Raw genomic sequence first — 17,626 nt, 5'->3', positions numbered from 1 at the left:
CAAGAAGTGTTAGGTTAAAAGAAAGTCACATAACATGACTTGATGCCAAATCTTTGGGGGAAGTTCAGTGGCATTGCATCATGGCATGCTATTTTGAGAGGTTTGAGGTCGGAGATGACTTTCATAGAGCTAGAAGGTAAGCCTATCTAATTGCAAGTACCAACCTATGTGAAAATATTTACACCAGTGTAATATAAAGGAAACAGATTTGCAATTCATACAGGCACAAGAATCTTTGATACTAATAGAGAAGAAAATTAGGAAATCACATCCTATCTTCTTTTCAGATTGGGGGAATACAGAGACTTAAAAGTGAGAGAAAGATACAGCAATTCTCTCTGCAGCGTGCTCAAGGCCACATTCTTTACCTCAGTAGGGTGTCAGGGGTTACTGGCACAAATCCTTCCTATGTAATGTGTCCAGCGAAAGAATGATCCACTTTATCTGCTGGCTTAAGAATGGCACACCCAGTAAATCATGATAGTGTAATGCTACTATGCTGCTCAGCTGTGTCCAGGCTTTTTTAGATACATATTACATGCAGAGAGAGCTATGGCATTTATTTTTAGATGGAGAGAAAGATAATAAGTGTGACTTCATATGCTTGTTATCTGAACTCTTCAAATGTTGATCAACAGGTGTGAAAAGTTTTCCTCAGCTATGCTACTACTGCATAAACAGTGGGGCTATTCTGTGAGACAGTAAAAAATTGAATTTTTTTACTGAATTTACTGAATTACTGAATTGACAGTAAAAACTTGAATTACATGAAATTGTAATTCTCCAAATGAGCAAGATAAGAATTGCATCTGAACACACACAGATTAGTTTATAGGGTGCTTTTGTATCCATTGTTCCAAGATGAATGCTTTTAGTCTCTTACGTAATGCTGAAGTGTTACCAACAATCTGAAACTTCAAAAGCTCATTAAAGTAATTAAAGAATCTATGCTTTTTCCATAACTCAATAACCCTTTCAGGTTTTCAACCACATTCCACCACTTAAAAATTGCACTAACACTTCTGGTCAGATCACAAGTGTGCTGTTGAAAGTAAATCCCTCCTCATTCCCACTCACTGCATTTTGGTTCACATCGCCCACCAAAGTGCATGCACAATGATTTCCCTTATGACGAAATTCAACTAGAAGAGAATCTCTGCTAATGCACACCAACCACTAATGGGAATGCAGTCCACACAATGATATTAGACCTAAATAAGCCCTCCCTGAACCACATATTATGGAGTTGCCATGTCCTCAGCACCAACATCTGCCCCTACTGCACCATGCTGCCTGCTAATGCAGACACATCCTGAAGCTTCCCTTGCAACTTTCATAGATAAAAAGCTTCTTAACAGAAATAAAATTACTGACTGTGTTTAAAACTAGGGATAGATCCAGTCTGCAGAATTTGGGCCGGTTTGCTCAAGAACTTTCCTCAAGATGATGTGCTCCAGAATTTTGGTTCAAATTTCTATAAATCATGTAAAAGGAAATGACTGTACTCTTGGGTACAGATCTGACCTGCATGTAATATACAGGCATCTGAATCAAACTCTACTTTAGAGGGGCTTTTTCACAAGGATAAAGTTATCATTTACCTAGTGATTTCATATTTTCATGAATAAAACAGTGGTAAACAAAACATGTTTGTTGACATATACCTAGTGAATTTTCTCTTAAAGGCAGCCACATTCTGTAGTTTTGCCCTTTTGTGTTTCTTTTTTTTTAGCTCCTCACATCCAAGCAAGCTATCCAGATAGTTTCTTTTAGAAGTTAACAAGAATTTTCCATAAGCAGATTATTCCTTTTCCTTAAAATACGAAGTTTTAAAGTAAAATGCGTACTACAACTCTTCAGCACACATTCAATTGTTCTGTGGCACCACCAAGTAGGATCCTGTCTTCACAGTGCATGCTTGGTAAGTAATACCATCTACACAACACAACACCAAAGTTCACAAAGGGGTTTGTTTCCAGATCTGGTAGAGCGCACATTTGTCTTAGCATACTGAGTGCTTTCAGTTACACTCAGCCTGCCAAATCCCTGCTCTCCCCACACCAGGGCATGATCCAAAGACTGCTAAAGGTTTTAGGACAGTCTTGAAAGATTGTATATTATATTACCCTGAAAAAAAATTCTTGATGGCACAGGCTAAGGACAGTTGTCCAAAATAAAGCTTTAAAGAAAGCTTTGCTGGCAAAATTACAGCTGTGTTGGAGTGCCAACTTCAGGAACACAGAAAACTGTAGAGACGTTAATGATTATTGTTCATTACTCAGAAGACAAAATATTTAGTAAACATAAGGAGGATTCTGAGCAAGAGGAAAAATCTCTTGCAAGCTTTTGACAGCTTCGGCTTTTCCTTTTCCAGATATCACTCAGTAACAGATTTTTATCCATCACATTCTGTGTAAAACGATTTTTTTTGAAAAAAAAATCTTTTTAGTATATTCCTGATTTAAGAGGTTTTTAATTATCCTGCTCATCCAGCAGCCTATAAAAAGTTAAATATTAATTAGACCACGTACACTACAGAGAAGTGGCTGGACCAATATGTTCAATGGCTAAAACAAAAAACGCAAGTAATACATGCAGGCAAACTGTTTCAGCCCATTCAAGACAAAAAAAAATAAAAATGTTTCTCTATTATGACAAAGAGCAAAGTTGTTCATGGCATCACACAAAACCTGTAGGGTGTCACTAGCAACTCCCTACATGTTGCCACAAGGCACAGTAACATTTAGTCCCTTTGCACGTAGAAACGAATCCAAGTTTCAGAGCAGCAGCTGAGCAGCAGTAGAGTTACAAGGTGCCTGTAGGTTGTGCAGATACACAAACCACAGGCATAGGTAGTTTTCATTGAGGAAGAATAATCTGAAAGAGAAGCCATGATTGCGCACATGACAATTAGTTTATCTTTCAGTCTACTTACAGGTAAAATATACTTTCCGTATCTTGACTATTCAGTTTGTGTGTAGCACTCATTCAACATACTCATTATAAATGAATGCTATCTTTTTAGTAATCATATTTCTCAGTGAAATTTCTCTAATTGGCAGTTTCATGATTATTTCCATTTCTATACTTTGCTAAGACTGGACGTGTAACACATCTACAGCTTGCACATTTAAGAAAGCTGTGAACGTGTAAAAACTAAAATAATGAAGAGCTTAACCAAGACATTTTAATATTTTTTTTAATTAATTTCAAGAATTACATCTCTTTCTGCTGTTTTACTCTTGCAAATTCCTTTAATTTCCTTTTATTTTCAGTGCAGGAATACCACCACTTTCAAAACTACAGTCACTTATACAGAAAGCATTCCTGTTCACTGCTTTAGCTCTTGTACCTCTTTAGGTGAGCCAGTTCAAAACTATACCTAAATAGGATGTATGAAGTGAGAAGTATAATTCTTTCAAAGTGAGATTCTTCCAGCACCTACCTTATTTTATTATTTATAAGAAAAGCGTGTATTGCAAGAACACTCAAATATGGCCCAACTGTATCAGGCACTGTACAGAGAACAAATAATTGCTACCCCACGGGTTCAAATCCAGACTAAGCAGAAAAGGGGGTTACAGTATAGAAGCGGAAAAACACAACAGGAAGGATAAATTCTAAAAATGTTATTTCTTCTCATAATTCGTCCAGCCTTTTCCATTCTCACTCTAATGAGATAAGTGCCGTTATGAAGTGTGTATGAAGAGTCCTAACACCCCTGTGACAAAAAGGCTGTCCTTTGAAGGTCACAACTGAATGGAGACGGGGCTTTTGAAGACTGTTACCATAAAATAGTATCAGCCATTGCCCTGCTTTAGGCAAAGTAAGGATTGAGTAAAATATGCATTATAGTGGTAGCACCTGGACAGATGAGCTGATTCTACTGTGGCAGGTAAAGGAAAAAAGCAAAGCCTCCGAGGCATTCAGACAGCAGTGTTGCACTGGATCTCATTGCTGTTTGCCAAAAGGATTTTCATGGCAGTTAAATCTTCCAAAAACAGCCTTTCCTCCTAAATGCTGAAAGGGCTCAAACACATCTTCCCACCGTATTACAAAACAAAATATATTAATCCAAAAGTAGGACAAGCTCTTTTTTTCCCTTAATTCCAAGGTCAGGAAAAAAAAAGTCTAACCTTACATCTTAATTTACATAGCAAGAACAGAGGGTACTGGACGCACAGTAAACAATGAATTAGGGCAATACAGTAGTTACATCCATAAAATTCACCAAGTTTGGCACAGCAGTGAATAAATAATCTCCTTTTGAGTTTATGTCTTAAATGAATCTGCCCCGATACCTCAGACCTCCCTGAAAGATGCCAGTTTAAACAAATGATAGAAAATGATTTACATGTCGCCTCTCAAGTTAGAGAACCAAAGTGACATCTTCAAGTATTTAATCGAGTCTATCTCTGTGATCACCACATCAGATCCTAATGCCTTGCATACTTGAATAGTTACTGCTGTAGTGTTTTAATAAACCTGTCTAGGATGCACCTGTTCAAAGGTTCATGGAACGCATCCACTCATCGTCTCACAATAATCAAGAGGTAACAGCTGTCCCTGTAGCTGATTTTAACATTTCTGTCATATTTAGGAGGACAGACACATTTAATCAGCTGTTCATGTTTAACCCAGATTTCCCTAAGAAGATTCCTGCGTCTATAAAAACTTGAGCCATACAGTCTTAAGACAGGTTGGCACTGGATATTGCAAATTAGGAGGACAGCAGTCTGTCCAAAGGTTTCTTTACCCTGCTTAGCACAACATCTCGGATAAGAACCAGGCAAAACACTCACACAACATACAATGCTTTCCTTTCCCCTGAAGAAGAATGTTTTAACCCACTACAAACCTAGATTTTTCTAATTATTGGAGTTTTAGATGTTCACAGTTAAACGAAGAATCAAGAAGTTGGTACACAAAAGATGCTTACTTTCCGCTTGTTTGCGCAGAGACCTAAGGAATTCTTCCATCCCTTCTCTTCATCTCCTCTTGTCTAGTAAATGACTTTATAAACAAAGAAGTAACCTCACCAGAAACAATTACTCTATACACACATTTATACAATAAAGACCTTTTGAAATTGATCCTCCTCATTTATTGGAATTTGTTCTATAGCTCAGATTCTCTTCCTGAGGCCTGGAATTGGTACTCTTTGTCGAAAAGTAGTTACAATTTACTTCTTCTTTTCAATATTAGGTTTTAACTCAATATACAATTCACCTAATCACAAAGCAGAAATTATGTTCACGTGACGCGACTAATTACACACTTTCATCACACAACCCATTTTTTAACCAAACTCCTTAATGTAACATCAGGTATTGCATTCACCTGTTGTAACACTTCCCAGACTAAAAAGTCCTGGTCATCAGCCCTCAGCTCCTGGGGCAAGCAGTGGGGGATAAAGGAAGTGGGCTTCACAAGCATACCAGCATCCACTAAGTCCCATTCAGAAACTAATGCCAAAAACCTCTTCTAGGGCACAAAGGGGATCTCCACCACCATACACAAAGATTGGGACTACACAATGAGGGCTCAGCTGAGAGATTTCTGCCCTGTTCCTGCCTTGGTGGCCACAGAAGTCCTGGTCTGGCAAGGTCTCTGAAGAGTCTCTGAGCCAAGTCATGGGAGAACACAGGCAGCTGAGTGGTATTCAAGTTACCCTTGAGACACAGCATGAAGAACACTACTTCATTTCCTTATAGGTTTGCACTGTATCTTTTTCTGGCTCTTTTATGGTTTTTTGCTCTAGCACATACTGATGGGGCACTGCATTTATTTACTTCCATTAAGTGCATGCCTAGCTCTTCCCTACAATACTGCTGTTTGCATCACATCCTTTTCTCCTTATAATTTTTACTTTGCTTTATCCCTGAATATTTCATTAGATTTTGTTTTCTGATTTCTTTCCCCAAATTGCAACCCAATATATTTTTGAAGCCTAGAAAATTCCAAAATGTCATTTTTAAAGCAAACTCAAGGCTTCTCCTACCACACATTTTCCCCATTTTTTACTCTCTAATCACCATTAAAATTTGATGCTGAAGTATGTATTCCATCAGTTCTACCAAGGTAGCCCAACTGCTTTGTAAATGTCTTCATATTTTAAATGTCCTATAAAATTGATATCTTTTGAAAGTCTTGTTTGTTTGTTTTTCTTCAAAGATCACATTATTCCCCAAACTCAGTAAAACAACCTCATAACTAAGTGACTTGTCCTTACTCAGGTAGCTGCATACTCATAAACAAATTTGCAGAATCCTGACTGTTCCTTTCCTTGTTTTACTTTTCAGTGATTCCTGAATTTAATCCACTCATTGCTGCATTTCTGGTGCACTGTATTTTTACTTGCTGCTCTTGTCTCTTGCTGCTTCCTCTGTTTTTCAGTTTCTTTCCCCTCTACATCTCTTATTCAATATTTTTTTGGTGTTTTTAATGAGTCTGTTGTGTTGGAGCTCACAATCTAGGTCAGTCTTTATCTCAAAAACAGGTAACTAAAATATCATAGAAAAGAGCTCATGACAGGATGGACAGAAGGATGGAATATCTCCGTTGACTGCTAACACAGAACTGTCAAACTCTAACTAGCTAAACCAACACCTCATTTGCAGCCAAACCTAATGGCCCGCTGCTGTTTTCTCTGATTCTGTACAGTTTAACTTCCTGGGACTTCTTTCTGCACTGGAAAGTTTTCTTGTACATTGCTTAAGAAATACGAAAAGAACAGTTTGTTTATTCTGTTATTTTTCATTGTTTTTCTTGCTGGATAAATACAGAGGAATTCTCATGGGTCAATGTCTGGGTATTTGTTTATATAAAATGAAGTATACAGTGTTGTTTATTTCTAAACAAAACAAGGTATTGGTCTTGTTTAAGATAAACATGTACATCAGAATTTTATAATGTTATTGTTTCCGGGTGAAGACTTCCATACCTTCTCCACATGTGTCAAATTTGGGACCAACCATTTCTATTTCAGAAGCTTTTCTTTTCAGCTCTCAAACAGCTGACCTTGTTTATTAAACTGCAAACAGGAACTGACAGCTCCAGAAGGCTTTTGTGGTTGTCCTTACTGTTCTCACTGGCTTTTCAGGATTCCAGGAAGATCACAATGCAGATATACCAAGTACAGTCTCTAGAGCACAACACACCCTCTGATGGTGCAAATAGGCAACAGCATACCATGAAGAAACTTCCAAGTAAATGTTCTTTTTCTGGTGTAGCTTTGGTTTCGTTATTTAGTATCTTTCCTTGGTCTTTAAATGGATACTATGCCACTGGACTTATTCTCTTGCTGACTGAGACTCACACAGAGACTCCTGGTAATACTAACTTGACTTGTTGAATATAGCCCTACCTGGACCAGTGGGAGAACTCACTGATCTTAATGATTCTATCTTCATTAACAAAGATTCAATATTCTGAGAAAATACCACAATTTGGATGGCTTATACCAGAATCATGAAAGAGCTCAGCTTGAAAAATATTCTTTTTTCTTGCACCACCTTCATTCTTCTCCCTCTTGCACTACTTGGCAGCAAAGCTTCTTGATATCATCTGGATTTTTTATGGCAAATAGTTTTTTTTTAAAAAAAAAAAAACATACAAACATTTTGTAAGTTATTTTTGATAAAGCAGCCCAATGTGAGAACGTCTTACTTGATTTGCTAGCATAGCTGAAGGACAAGTTGAAATGCCTGATTCAAAAATTAAAATCATTAACTGTTAAAAAGCTATTCCCAACACTTTAAGGACCAAGTCCTCCAGCAGTGGCTCCTAGTAAAAGGTTCTGATTCCAGTTCAGAGAATAGTACTGAATAAACACCTCTGATGACAACACTGTCAGTAATGTTAGAATAATATCAAAAAATAATAATTGGGGGAAAGATTACAGGGACAGATTTTATGTTCCAGATTATTAACATAAGCCTAAACTTATTTTTACCCTTATGATGCCATAAAAATGAGAAAAAATATATTTCTGGGTTGGAGAGTAAGTAGCTAAATATAAGATTTACATTTCTTGCTATTGTGTAATACTGCTGGACTAATTCCAGCCACTAAACTCTTCAGCTGTCCCTCAACAGGTGTAAAAGGGTTCACTAACTTTGTACTTCTGCAAAAACATGTTAGAAATATTTGGAGAGCCTGAAAACTTTGAATATTACAGCTATGCCACTCTCAAGGACTAGGAGCCACAATCCCCATGTGACTCTTTTGTCATCTATCCATAATCGTAAACTATCCTTCTAAAACAATGTTCAAATATACCATTACCAATGCATTTGTGTCAGACTGTTGGACTATATTCTTCCAAAGCTATAAGCACATATGCAAACTTCTAGCATAAAGACTGACCAACAAGCCCCTGGGGTGAATATTAAAAAATTCAGAATTTTCTTCAACATCTCCCACTGCTAAAGCTGGTTAAGAAATATATACGCTACATATTTCATCCACTTATTCTTTCCCTATTAAAAAAAATCTTGAAAGAAGTAACTACACACAATTTGAGCACAAAATAAAACAATCCGGGTTGAACTTAATCTTTCATAGACAAATTCTACCAGTTTTTATGCAATAGAGTTTAAAAAAATATGCTTTGCCAATTAACTGTTATACAAGCATTAACTCAAAACCCTGACATAGATGAGAGTTACAATTGAGAAAAGACTTTACCTCTCGTAGTGTTGCTTCCCAAAAGAATGTCAATTATATACGGTTTTAGTTGCTTTAGCAAAGGTTTCCCACATTTGTTAGCCTTACAGGTGCTTTATGAGAAGTAACACAGTTTAACAATCTGTGTCTAACCGTCCTGAGTCATTTAATTACAAAAACAGTCTTTTAATGACTCTACTCACATGAATACAAGTGATTCATAGTGAATGTCTGCTTTACTACCTCAAGCATGGAAAACACAATGAATATTGTTCATACATGTGTTAGGAGCTCCACTTATTTTGATAGGGAAACTTTTTATTTTTTCCTGGAAGGATAAAACTACACTCACACAATTTAAACAATGCACAACAGAATATTACTTCAAAAACGTAAAAGACAAGAACATGTATCACAAGTGTGACCATAGCAGAGCGAGGCCACCCACTTACATTGACAACCCAGGGAGGTGTCTGCAGCAAGAATTAAAAAGAAACTCCAAAACAAAACACAAGGAAGGAAGCACTGGACGCGGGGTGACATTCCCCCGAGGTCCCCCGGAGCTGATCCCCCCAGGTGCCCTGCTGCCTTCAGACGCATGAGGGCTGCCATGCCAAGCAGGCAGCCGCCATCACAGGGGCAACGGGGCAGGAACAGCGCCTGAAAACAGGCCTTCCTCTGCCCCTTGTCGGAGGCCCTGGTTGTTGGTGAAGGAAATGGCGGCCTTGCTCTGCCACCACAGAGGGGAGGCCTGAGCGGAAGCCATAGCGGCACCACGGTGGGATGGAGCACCCAGGGGGGTGGCACCATGCTGTGTCACCACACTCTCCCTGAGAACTGTGATGTCACTGCCACGACACGCCGCACTGCATCGGGACCGCAGGGGGACCAGCGGGCTGCACCAGCCTTCCTCCTCCTCCTCACATAGGAGGTGGGGGATGGTGCAGGCCAAGGCAGCCTCCAGAGGGAGGAAAAACTGTACCGCTGGGTCTCTGCACCGGAACGAAGGGCTATCCCACCTCGTCCTGGGGCCACCCCTCACACCTGACTAGCATGGTGGTGACACAAGTCCCCCAAGGTACGTGTTTTGCAATGGTTGCTTCATCTCTTTCAAAGAGGTATTCTCCCTGCTGGAGCCTTGGGCCTCTTCCTCAGAGGTTCTCCAGACACTAATTCACCTGCATGTGTTCCCATCCTGTGCCAGGGACTGCAGCAGGGCTGAGAACACCAACAGCAGAAGAAAAAAGCTCTTACACCCTTCCTCGGCCTCTGCAGGGCTAAGTTTTCTCCCTTTTCCCTTGATGTCTAGATTTGAAACAGCTCTTCCTGTGAACATCAACCAGTGCTAACTGTAGAAATGTCTTTTTTATTTGCAGGTAATCATACAACAGGAGTAGAAGATCCAATTCACCCGCAAACAGCCCTCGAAATAAGCAGATTTGATTCTGTCTGCAGACAGGAACAGGATGACTGGATGTAAAGACAGTCTTAGCTAGCATGATTCCCATATGGTGCATTTATTTAAGTACACAGATGTGCCTGTCAGAATGCCCAAACCTCTGCTGGCAAACTGGCCTGTACCAGACTTCACCAGAGCAACAGGAGTAGCTCAGGCTAGCTACTGATCAAAGATGCCTTACTTCAAGTTCACAGGAGCTGCTAGGATGAAGTGTTAAATCTCAGTGTTCACAGAGTTATCTAATTCAAAGCTAGTCTCTTTTGTATTGGTCTTTATGTGTGAACTAGTTAATATGAACATAAATACAAATACAGTGACTGATCGATTGCTTCAGTATACTTATAAACTGTATTCAGACTGAAGACCATAGGAGCTGTCATTCTCTAACGATATTTTTTTTAACTGATGTAATTTGCTGAAGTATTTTGAAATTGACAGCATACTTTCAAACTACAATTTCCATTTGGATACTGACTAGCAAAGTAGGTTGGTTTTGCTTTTAATAGCAGTATAGTCACATAACTCAGGTACGGGATGTACAGTATTCTCTACCTGCCCCTTTTTCTCCTCTTTTATGTTGCGGAGAATTTTCTTCCAAAGCAGAATACATAGAAAACTACATGTTTTGCTCTATGCACAGGTTCATTCCTTTAGCTAAGGTTTTCACTGAGTTTCTGAATTCCTGTGACCTCATAATGATTCATTCAGAAAAACATTTTTTGATCTTTGTGAAGCATTTGCACTATTTATTTTAAAGCACTTTTACGTCATTAGAGCTTAGCTAAGATTAGTTCTGTTAATATAGAACACCAGGGCTTCTCCCTTCACTAGGCCAAGAGACAGTCCAGCTTGCTTATGTTGTCCAACCAGTACATGTCAGTCTAAACCAAAAGATGATCTTTGGAACTGGAGTATGAATTCTAATGTAAACACATTTGGTCTCAGCAAAGACAAAGGTGCAAAGTGATGCCAGATATGACAGTGCTTTCTGTGATGTGAGCAACTGTCCAGGAAGAATGATGCTGAAATCCTTCCAGTATTGCAAATAATTTTCTAAATGGCTGTTGAATGGTAAAAGAACCATTTGATGAACTCTTGTTGACTCAGGCAGGATGAAAACAATCTTAGAACTAGAAAATGAACATGAGTTAAACTGAGAAAATAACCTAATTCATTTCAATATTTAAAAAAATAGGTAACTACCTACCAGTTTTCTGACATTTATTTTCTACATTTTAGGTTCTTCAACAACAGCTGAAATCAGTTCAGACACTTCGGCAACAGACTCTGGAGCATATTAACATGGTAAAAGAACAGAAATGCTCTTAAAATATAAACACCAATTCCTGCATTTTCAGATATGGCCTTAGGTCTTTTATATTCTTATGTACAGTAAGTATACATTTACATCATCTGTTCACTGATAAAATAATTTCACTTCAAGGTTCTTGCTCTTTCTTAGTTATAGTAGTATTTGAGGGCTTAGAAAATCTTAGAAAAACAAAGAGGAAGAACAAAACTGAGTTCAAGGGAAACAAAAAAGGAAGGATCTTTCTCTAATTTGTACTACTATAAACTCAAGGAAGCTCTGTTGTTTTCAAGGAAGTTAATTTCACCTTGTCATTGTCAGTAGACAGCAGAACCTACTCCATTGTTGTAAACTGTCATGTTTCACAGAACACTAAGCCACCCTTACAGAAGAATTCTTCTGTCATCATTTTATCTGATTCATTATATAAAAGCTAAAGATTTGACATAGGAAGGACATTTAGCTTTACACTTTGCTCGTTATACACAATTCCATATTCCTACACCCCACTTTCATCCAGTCTGTCCATCCCAGGAGAGAACTTCCTAATTAATAGCATATTTTTGGAAAGTCAAATACTTCTACATTTTTCTATAAACAATCTCAATCTCTTTCAGGTACAGTATAAAATCAGTGAGATACTAAATAAAAATATATTTGAAATGAAAACTACAGTATGTACATCAGACAAGATTTTGATGACTTGCACAGCAAGTGATGCATCTCTGGTATGTTTAACAATTTTTACTGACAAACAACTTACTCTTTAGATGGATTTTGGATTTGAGAATTACGTGGTTTTTGGAAAATAACCCAAAGGGAAATCTGGGTACAAAAAATAACAATGTTTTTTTTTTCCTGAGAAGCCACAGATACATATACTGTTCTGTCCAACCCATTATGATTACAGTTCGGTTTCTTTTCTGCACAGATAAAATGGTAGCTTGATCTTCCCCATATTCGTTTGGACTATTTACACTGGATATGGAATGCAATACAAAGCCTATAGTGTAACAGACAGAGCCAAGGAGCGAAAAGAGAGAAATGAAGAAAGGGAATAAATACTGCTCCTCTCCTATACATAAAACCTATTTCTGCCTCTATTTTGTGTAAATCCAGTTTGCCCTTCTTTCAAACTAACTGGGATGACAAATTAATCAGAAACAAGCTATAGTCTCTTTAGGTCATCCTTCCTTTGCTTGAAATATACTTAATCGATTTAAGACACTTACTCAGTATGTTATACCTGCTCCAAAGCCCAGTACTGAATTAAATAAGGCCCATGAAAACTGTTTATGTTCTTTTAAAGGGTAAATGGCATTCACGGAGATAAAATTGTACAAGTCTTGGTTGAGAAGTGCCTTGATATTAACAGCTTAGTTGTCTTATGCTTCCAGTACTGCAATGTTTCACAGTTCTTACAGTATGATAGTTTTTTGTACATTTGTTTTTAATGTTGTGGGGTAGCCTATGGAAAATCCCAAAGCGCCGTCTTCTAAGAGAAAAGTTCACCATGACCAACAACCCTGTTCTGAGGAGCATGTGGAAGCACATTCCAATCCTGTAAATGTGGTCAGTGACATAAAAAGTTCACATAGGATTTCACTGCAAAATACAGCCACTGAAAAGGTTGAACAGTCAGAAGATCTGCTTGGAAACAAAAGGTTACCTGCAATGAAGAATGAATATAAATGTGGACATTTGGTATCTGGCACTGATCTGGAGACAGAAAGGTTGAATGCTGCCCAGGAGAAGGTAATTTGGAGTAAATCTAAACTTCCTGTACCTTCTCCCAAATATGGGAAAGAATTTCATAAAACAGATGATACTAACTATACAACCAAGTTGCTGAAACAAGAATTTTGGAAGTCAGTCAGTACTGACTCAGATTCGCTAGCACAGAATACAGAAAAATCTGTCTTTTTACACAGAGAAAAATTAAATAACTTAAAAGAAGTTGCAGAAACTGTTACCTCTTTAAATGAATCACATATTACTTTAGCTCCACTTAAAGAAAATCACTTACATTTTATTAAAGAATTTTACAGAAACTCTGAAAGTGCCAATGTTTGGGGTTCTTCTCCTACAACAGTGTGCAATGAAAAAGCAGAATCTGAAAACCAAAATGTACATAAAGAATTTAAAAGTGAAGGTGACAGATTCCAGGTTAATTCTTTCTCCAAAATGGTGAAAGATAAGCTACTAATGCTTGATCACAAAAAGCAACTAGAAAAAGAGCAACTGACTGTTTTAAATCAGACACCACCGAGGCTAGGAAATCAGAAGTTGAGTGAAATCACAGTAACCTCTGAATACGATGGGAAAACTGAAGCATCGCAAAAGTCTCTGAAAAATTCTGAGCATTTGCAAAAAAGAGTACACGATCTTCAGAATGAAAATTTAGCTCTCAAGAACAAAGTCAAACCTCTTGCTGTTACCATACAGTCTTTGAAAGAAAAAATATCAAACTGTGATATACAAATTAAGCATTTAGCTAAAGAAAAGAAAAGTATGCTAAAGCAGTTGGTTAAATCACAAGAAGACAACAAGGAATGTATTAAGGAAGTAAAGAACTTATTAAGAAAATGTAAAGAACTCCAGAAACAGAAAATAATCCTTGAGGAAGAGAAGAGTCAACTCCATCATGGAAACCAACAAACAATGCAGGCACTACATGATTTTCAAATTAGGAACAAGAAATTAGAAGAAAAGATGACTACTGCTATCTGTGAAAAAGGGAAGCTCAGTGCAATGCTAGAGTGCTTGCAAAAGGAATGCTCCATGGTACACAAAACAAATAAAAAACTTGAGATAAAAATATCCCAGCTTACAGAAGAAAAGAGTTCCCTAGAGCAAGAGCTTGAAGGAAATCAGAATGAAATACAACAAATGAAGGAAAAAGAAACTGCAATGAAATCTGAACGGGAGACTCATCTTCAATTAATGCAAACACTGGCAGACAAGAAACTTAACCTTGAAACGAGCCTGCAGGAATGTTCTAATGCTAAACAGATGCTGCTGAAGGACTTTAAGAAAGTCCAGTCAGATAAAGATTATATAGAAAAGAAACTTATGACTGAACTCAGAAATGCAAAAGCAGATACTGATCTTTTGAAGTCTAACGTGACCACTGCTAACAGAGAATGCAAGAAGTTATCAACCGTAATAACAAACATCACAGAGGAAAATCAGTTACTTAAGAAAAACTACAGGAACATAGACAAGATGTTTTCAAATATGAAAATGACATTAGAAAACTGATTGAAGAACACTTAATATTAGAAAATCACCTGTGGACTATTGAAAATGAGAGAGATGTATTACAGTTTGAATTCCACCATTTGCATAAGGATTACGTTTATCTCCGAGGCCAAGCTACAGCTCTAGTCTGGGCACAAAGGACACCCAATTCCAGTTTTGGCACCATGCAAGATGACTGTTCTGAATATTCCTATGGAATTTGTAAAGAAATTCCGGATTCTCAGTATGCAGCTCTGGAATACCTTTCACAAGGTAAGAGCTTCGTTTTGCAGTAACTTATCAATTTTTTTGTTTTCTAAATTAAGTATTTTTGTTTTCTAACATCGCAGTACACAATTTGTCCTTCTCATTTGATTTTTCTGGTAAGCATATTACTAGAATTGTACGCTACATTAGGTTTCAACTAGAAAAATTGTAGCTTTGCTGTTTTTAAGTCTTAGGGCAAGTTGCTAAGGGATAAAAAGGCTTCTGAAAAAGAGATTGTGCAGAATGTATATATTCTTATACAACAAAACCTGAATGAATGAATTGCTCCAGCGCACACAAAGTTTGGGAATTTTTCCATTTGACTGCAGTGAACTCTAGACAGGCGTTTAAATGATAAATCTTGGGGATTCAAGGGTCTTTGTTACTATTTTCTGGAGACACTCTGGAGTACTTTCTTCCACCTTTTAAAGAAATAAATTAATATTTTTTTTTCAGGCAATTCCTGATAATATATAACAGTCTATTGCTTCAAATAAATTGTAATAAAAATACGTTTTTTTAAAAAAAACATTTACAATTATGATGCTCAGTCATTTCCATTTTTTGTTAAGTTCTCAAAACTGTATCCTCCTTTTGATACTTGGCTGAATTTCACAGATTCACAAGAGCAAATCCTTACACAATTATAAGTAGTCTACAGAAATGTAATAAAACTGTGACAGTTTACAGGAGATGGAATTCTGTCTCTAAGATTTCAGTGTCAGAAGGGAATATTAATAACCTTTTTAGCTGAACAGTTTAGTACATGCCACATTTCAGAGCTTATTCTGCAAGAAGTCCTAAGTTTCACCTATGTTTCCATATGTTTTAGATGACATTCAATTCTGGTCTATGTTCAATTAACACAAGATACCTTTACCTTTTTATGCTAGATACTGACATAGAAAGGTTATTACTTAAAACGTGAACTTTAACATTTTCATTGTAAACGTAGTGAGAATGGTCATAGCTATAAAAGACACAAAAATTAGCCTCTTAGATACAGTCACTGCACAAATAATCTGATTTTCTCAGCCACGGGAACAGGGGGAGGAAGAAATTTCACAAAAGTATTGCATGTAATATTCTATGAAGCTAAAGTAACCTGTGTGTCATGTCTCTACAACACTATTTCTCTTTATTCTATTACATTTTTAAGGATTTTTTTTTACCTTCTTAATAAATAAATCCATAACAGTAAAACAGTTGTTGGTGTTTCCAGAACAGACTTAGAGGTCATTATTCATCTTCACTTTTCTACTAATACAACACTGTACACGCTCAGTATCTTCAGAGATTGTTACTACATAAAAGTAATCCATTTCTTCCCATTTCTTCAATAATTCATAAATAGCAATTGTAACAACAACAACAAACAACAATTTTTTGTCTGGTTTGTAATACAGCACACTAAATGTAGAGTATGTTTTTGTAACAGTATTGATATATGTATCAGGACAGCTAAAAATACATTAAAGATCTAAGTCTACCTCTTAATGCCTTTTCCTGTAAAAACATTTTAAAATACAAAACACATATAAACATTATTTGATTTTTTTTTTAATGGAGATAGGCAAAATTATTGTTATTATTCTGCACTACACACAGATTCAATAAGGACATTAAAACATAAATACTTGGGCTGCTGAGTAGATGGTCAGGCATTTAATTGCATTTGATGCTTACAGAAACATGAAGTTGCTTCAAACTGTAACTATTAAATTGTTGTAAGAATTATTTATAAAGGTGACTGGCTATATCTATACTGTAAGGGAAGCTGTTATCATGAAAATGATTTAATATCTGATGTCCTCCCTATCCCAGATAATTGGCAATGAAATTTAAGAAAGTTCTAAATTCCACCATCATAATGAAGTGCACTACCAAGAAGCCAACTCTTATTGTATTAAAACAATTGTCACTTGTATTAAAACAGCATATTGTGGCCCTAACTAGAAACAGGCATTAGATCACTGGAACCACACATTTTCTGACAGGGAATTATCAGGAGAAGTAATTGGTCCTGTGATTACCAGATAAGGTTAGCTCACATGCACTAAAAATTTTCTCAGACTGGGTTGTCATGGTTTTTTTTGTTGTTGTTGCTGTTTTGTTTTTAAACAAAGCTCCATATATTTTAATCTCGTTTCCTCATTTCGCTAGGGAATGACAAGATTACTGAAACACAAAAGAAAAATTGAAAAGGCAGAAGGACATAAAGTAAAACTTCAGAGCAGTCTTCATCAGCTGTACTACATCAGAACAAGTTAGGAGGAAGTACAGTGCAGATCAATCTACCTAGGAATGCTGTACCTACAAAGTTTATCAATGAAGAACATGACATTTCGTCCTTATAATTTGTACAAAGAGACACTAAAGTACCTGATGCCAGCACCAGTACAATTACCTAATATGAGGTATAAAAAAGAAAGAAGGAATTCTGTTACAGGTCTTTGGATAAAGAAAACATCAACATTCTTGTATAAGTTAGTATTTTAAAATATGGTTGGGTCCTCTTGATCTCAAAGGAAGGGGTTTTACACCTTAGCAAGTGCTGGTAGACCTGGCCAACAACCATTGGTTTTATTTTTATTTTCTTTTATGGAAATGAGAGATCCAGTCTAGAAATTCTTAAAAAAATACTCATCCTGTGAACAGCAAAAAGGATACTTACAAAAAAGAAT

General features: G+C 36.9%; 2 protein-coding genes across 6 annotated transcripts in view; one reads left to right on the top strand and one right to left on the bottom strand.

Annotated features, from left to right (window-relative positions):
* Positions 1 to 17,626, bottom strand: part of CFAP96 (cilia and flagella associated protein 96) — a 91,692-nt gene that overhangs the window by 61,924 nt on the left and 12,142 nt on the right. The window lies entirely within an intron of this gene.
* On the top strand, positions 115 to 17,617 carry CCDC110 (coiled-coil domain containing 110). The gene is given in 7 exon segments (XM_066996554.1): positions 115 to 136; positions 10,044 to 10,114; positions 11,366 to 11,431; positions 12,053 to 12,163; positions 12,903 to 14,631; positions 14,634 to 14,948; positions 17,106 to 17,617. Coding segments are annotated over 7 exon segments (2,352 nt in total). The 3' UTR covers positions 17,144 to 17,617.

The sequence above is a fragment of the Anser cygnoides genome, chromosome 4 (genome assembly GCF_040182565.1).
Source record: "Anser cygnoides isolate HZ-2024a breed goose chromosome 4, Taihu_goose_T2T_genome, whole genome shotgun sequence".
NCBI classification, from domain to species: domain Eukaryota; kingdom Metazoa; phylum Chordata; class Aves; order Anseriformes; family Anatidae; genus Anser; species Anser cygnoides.
Note: the sequence above shows the minus strand (reverse complement) of the source record. Positions and strands in the feature narration are given on the sequence as shown.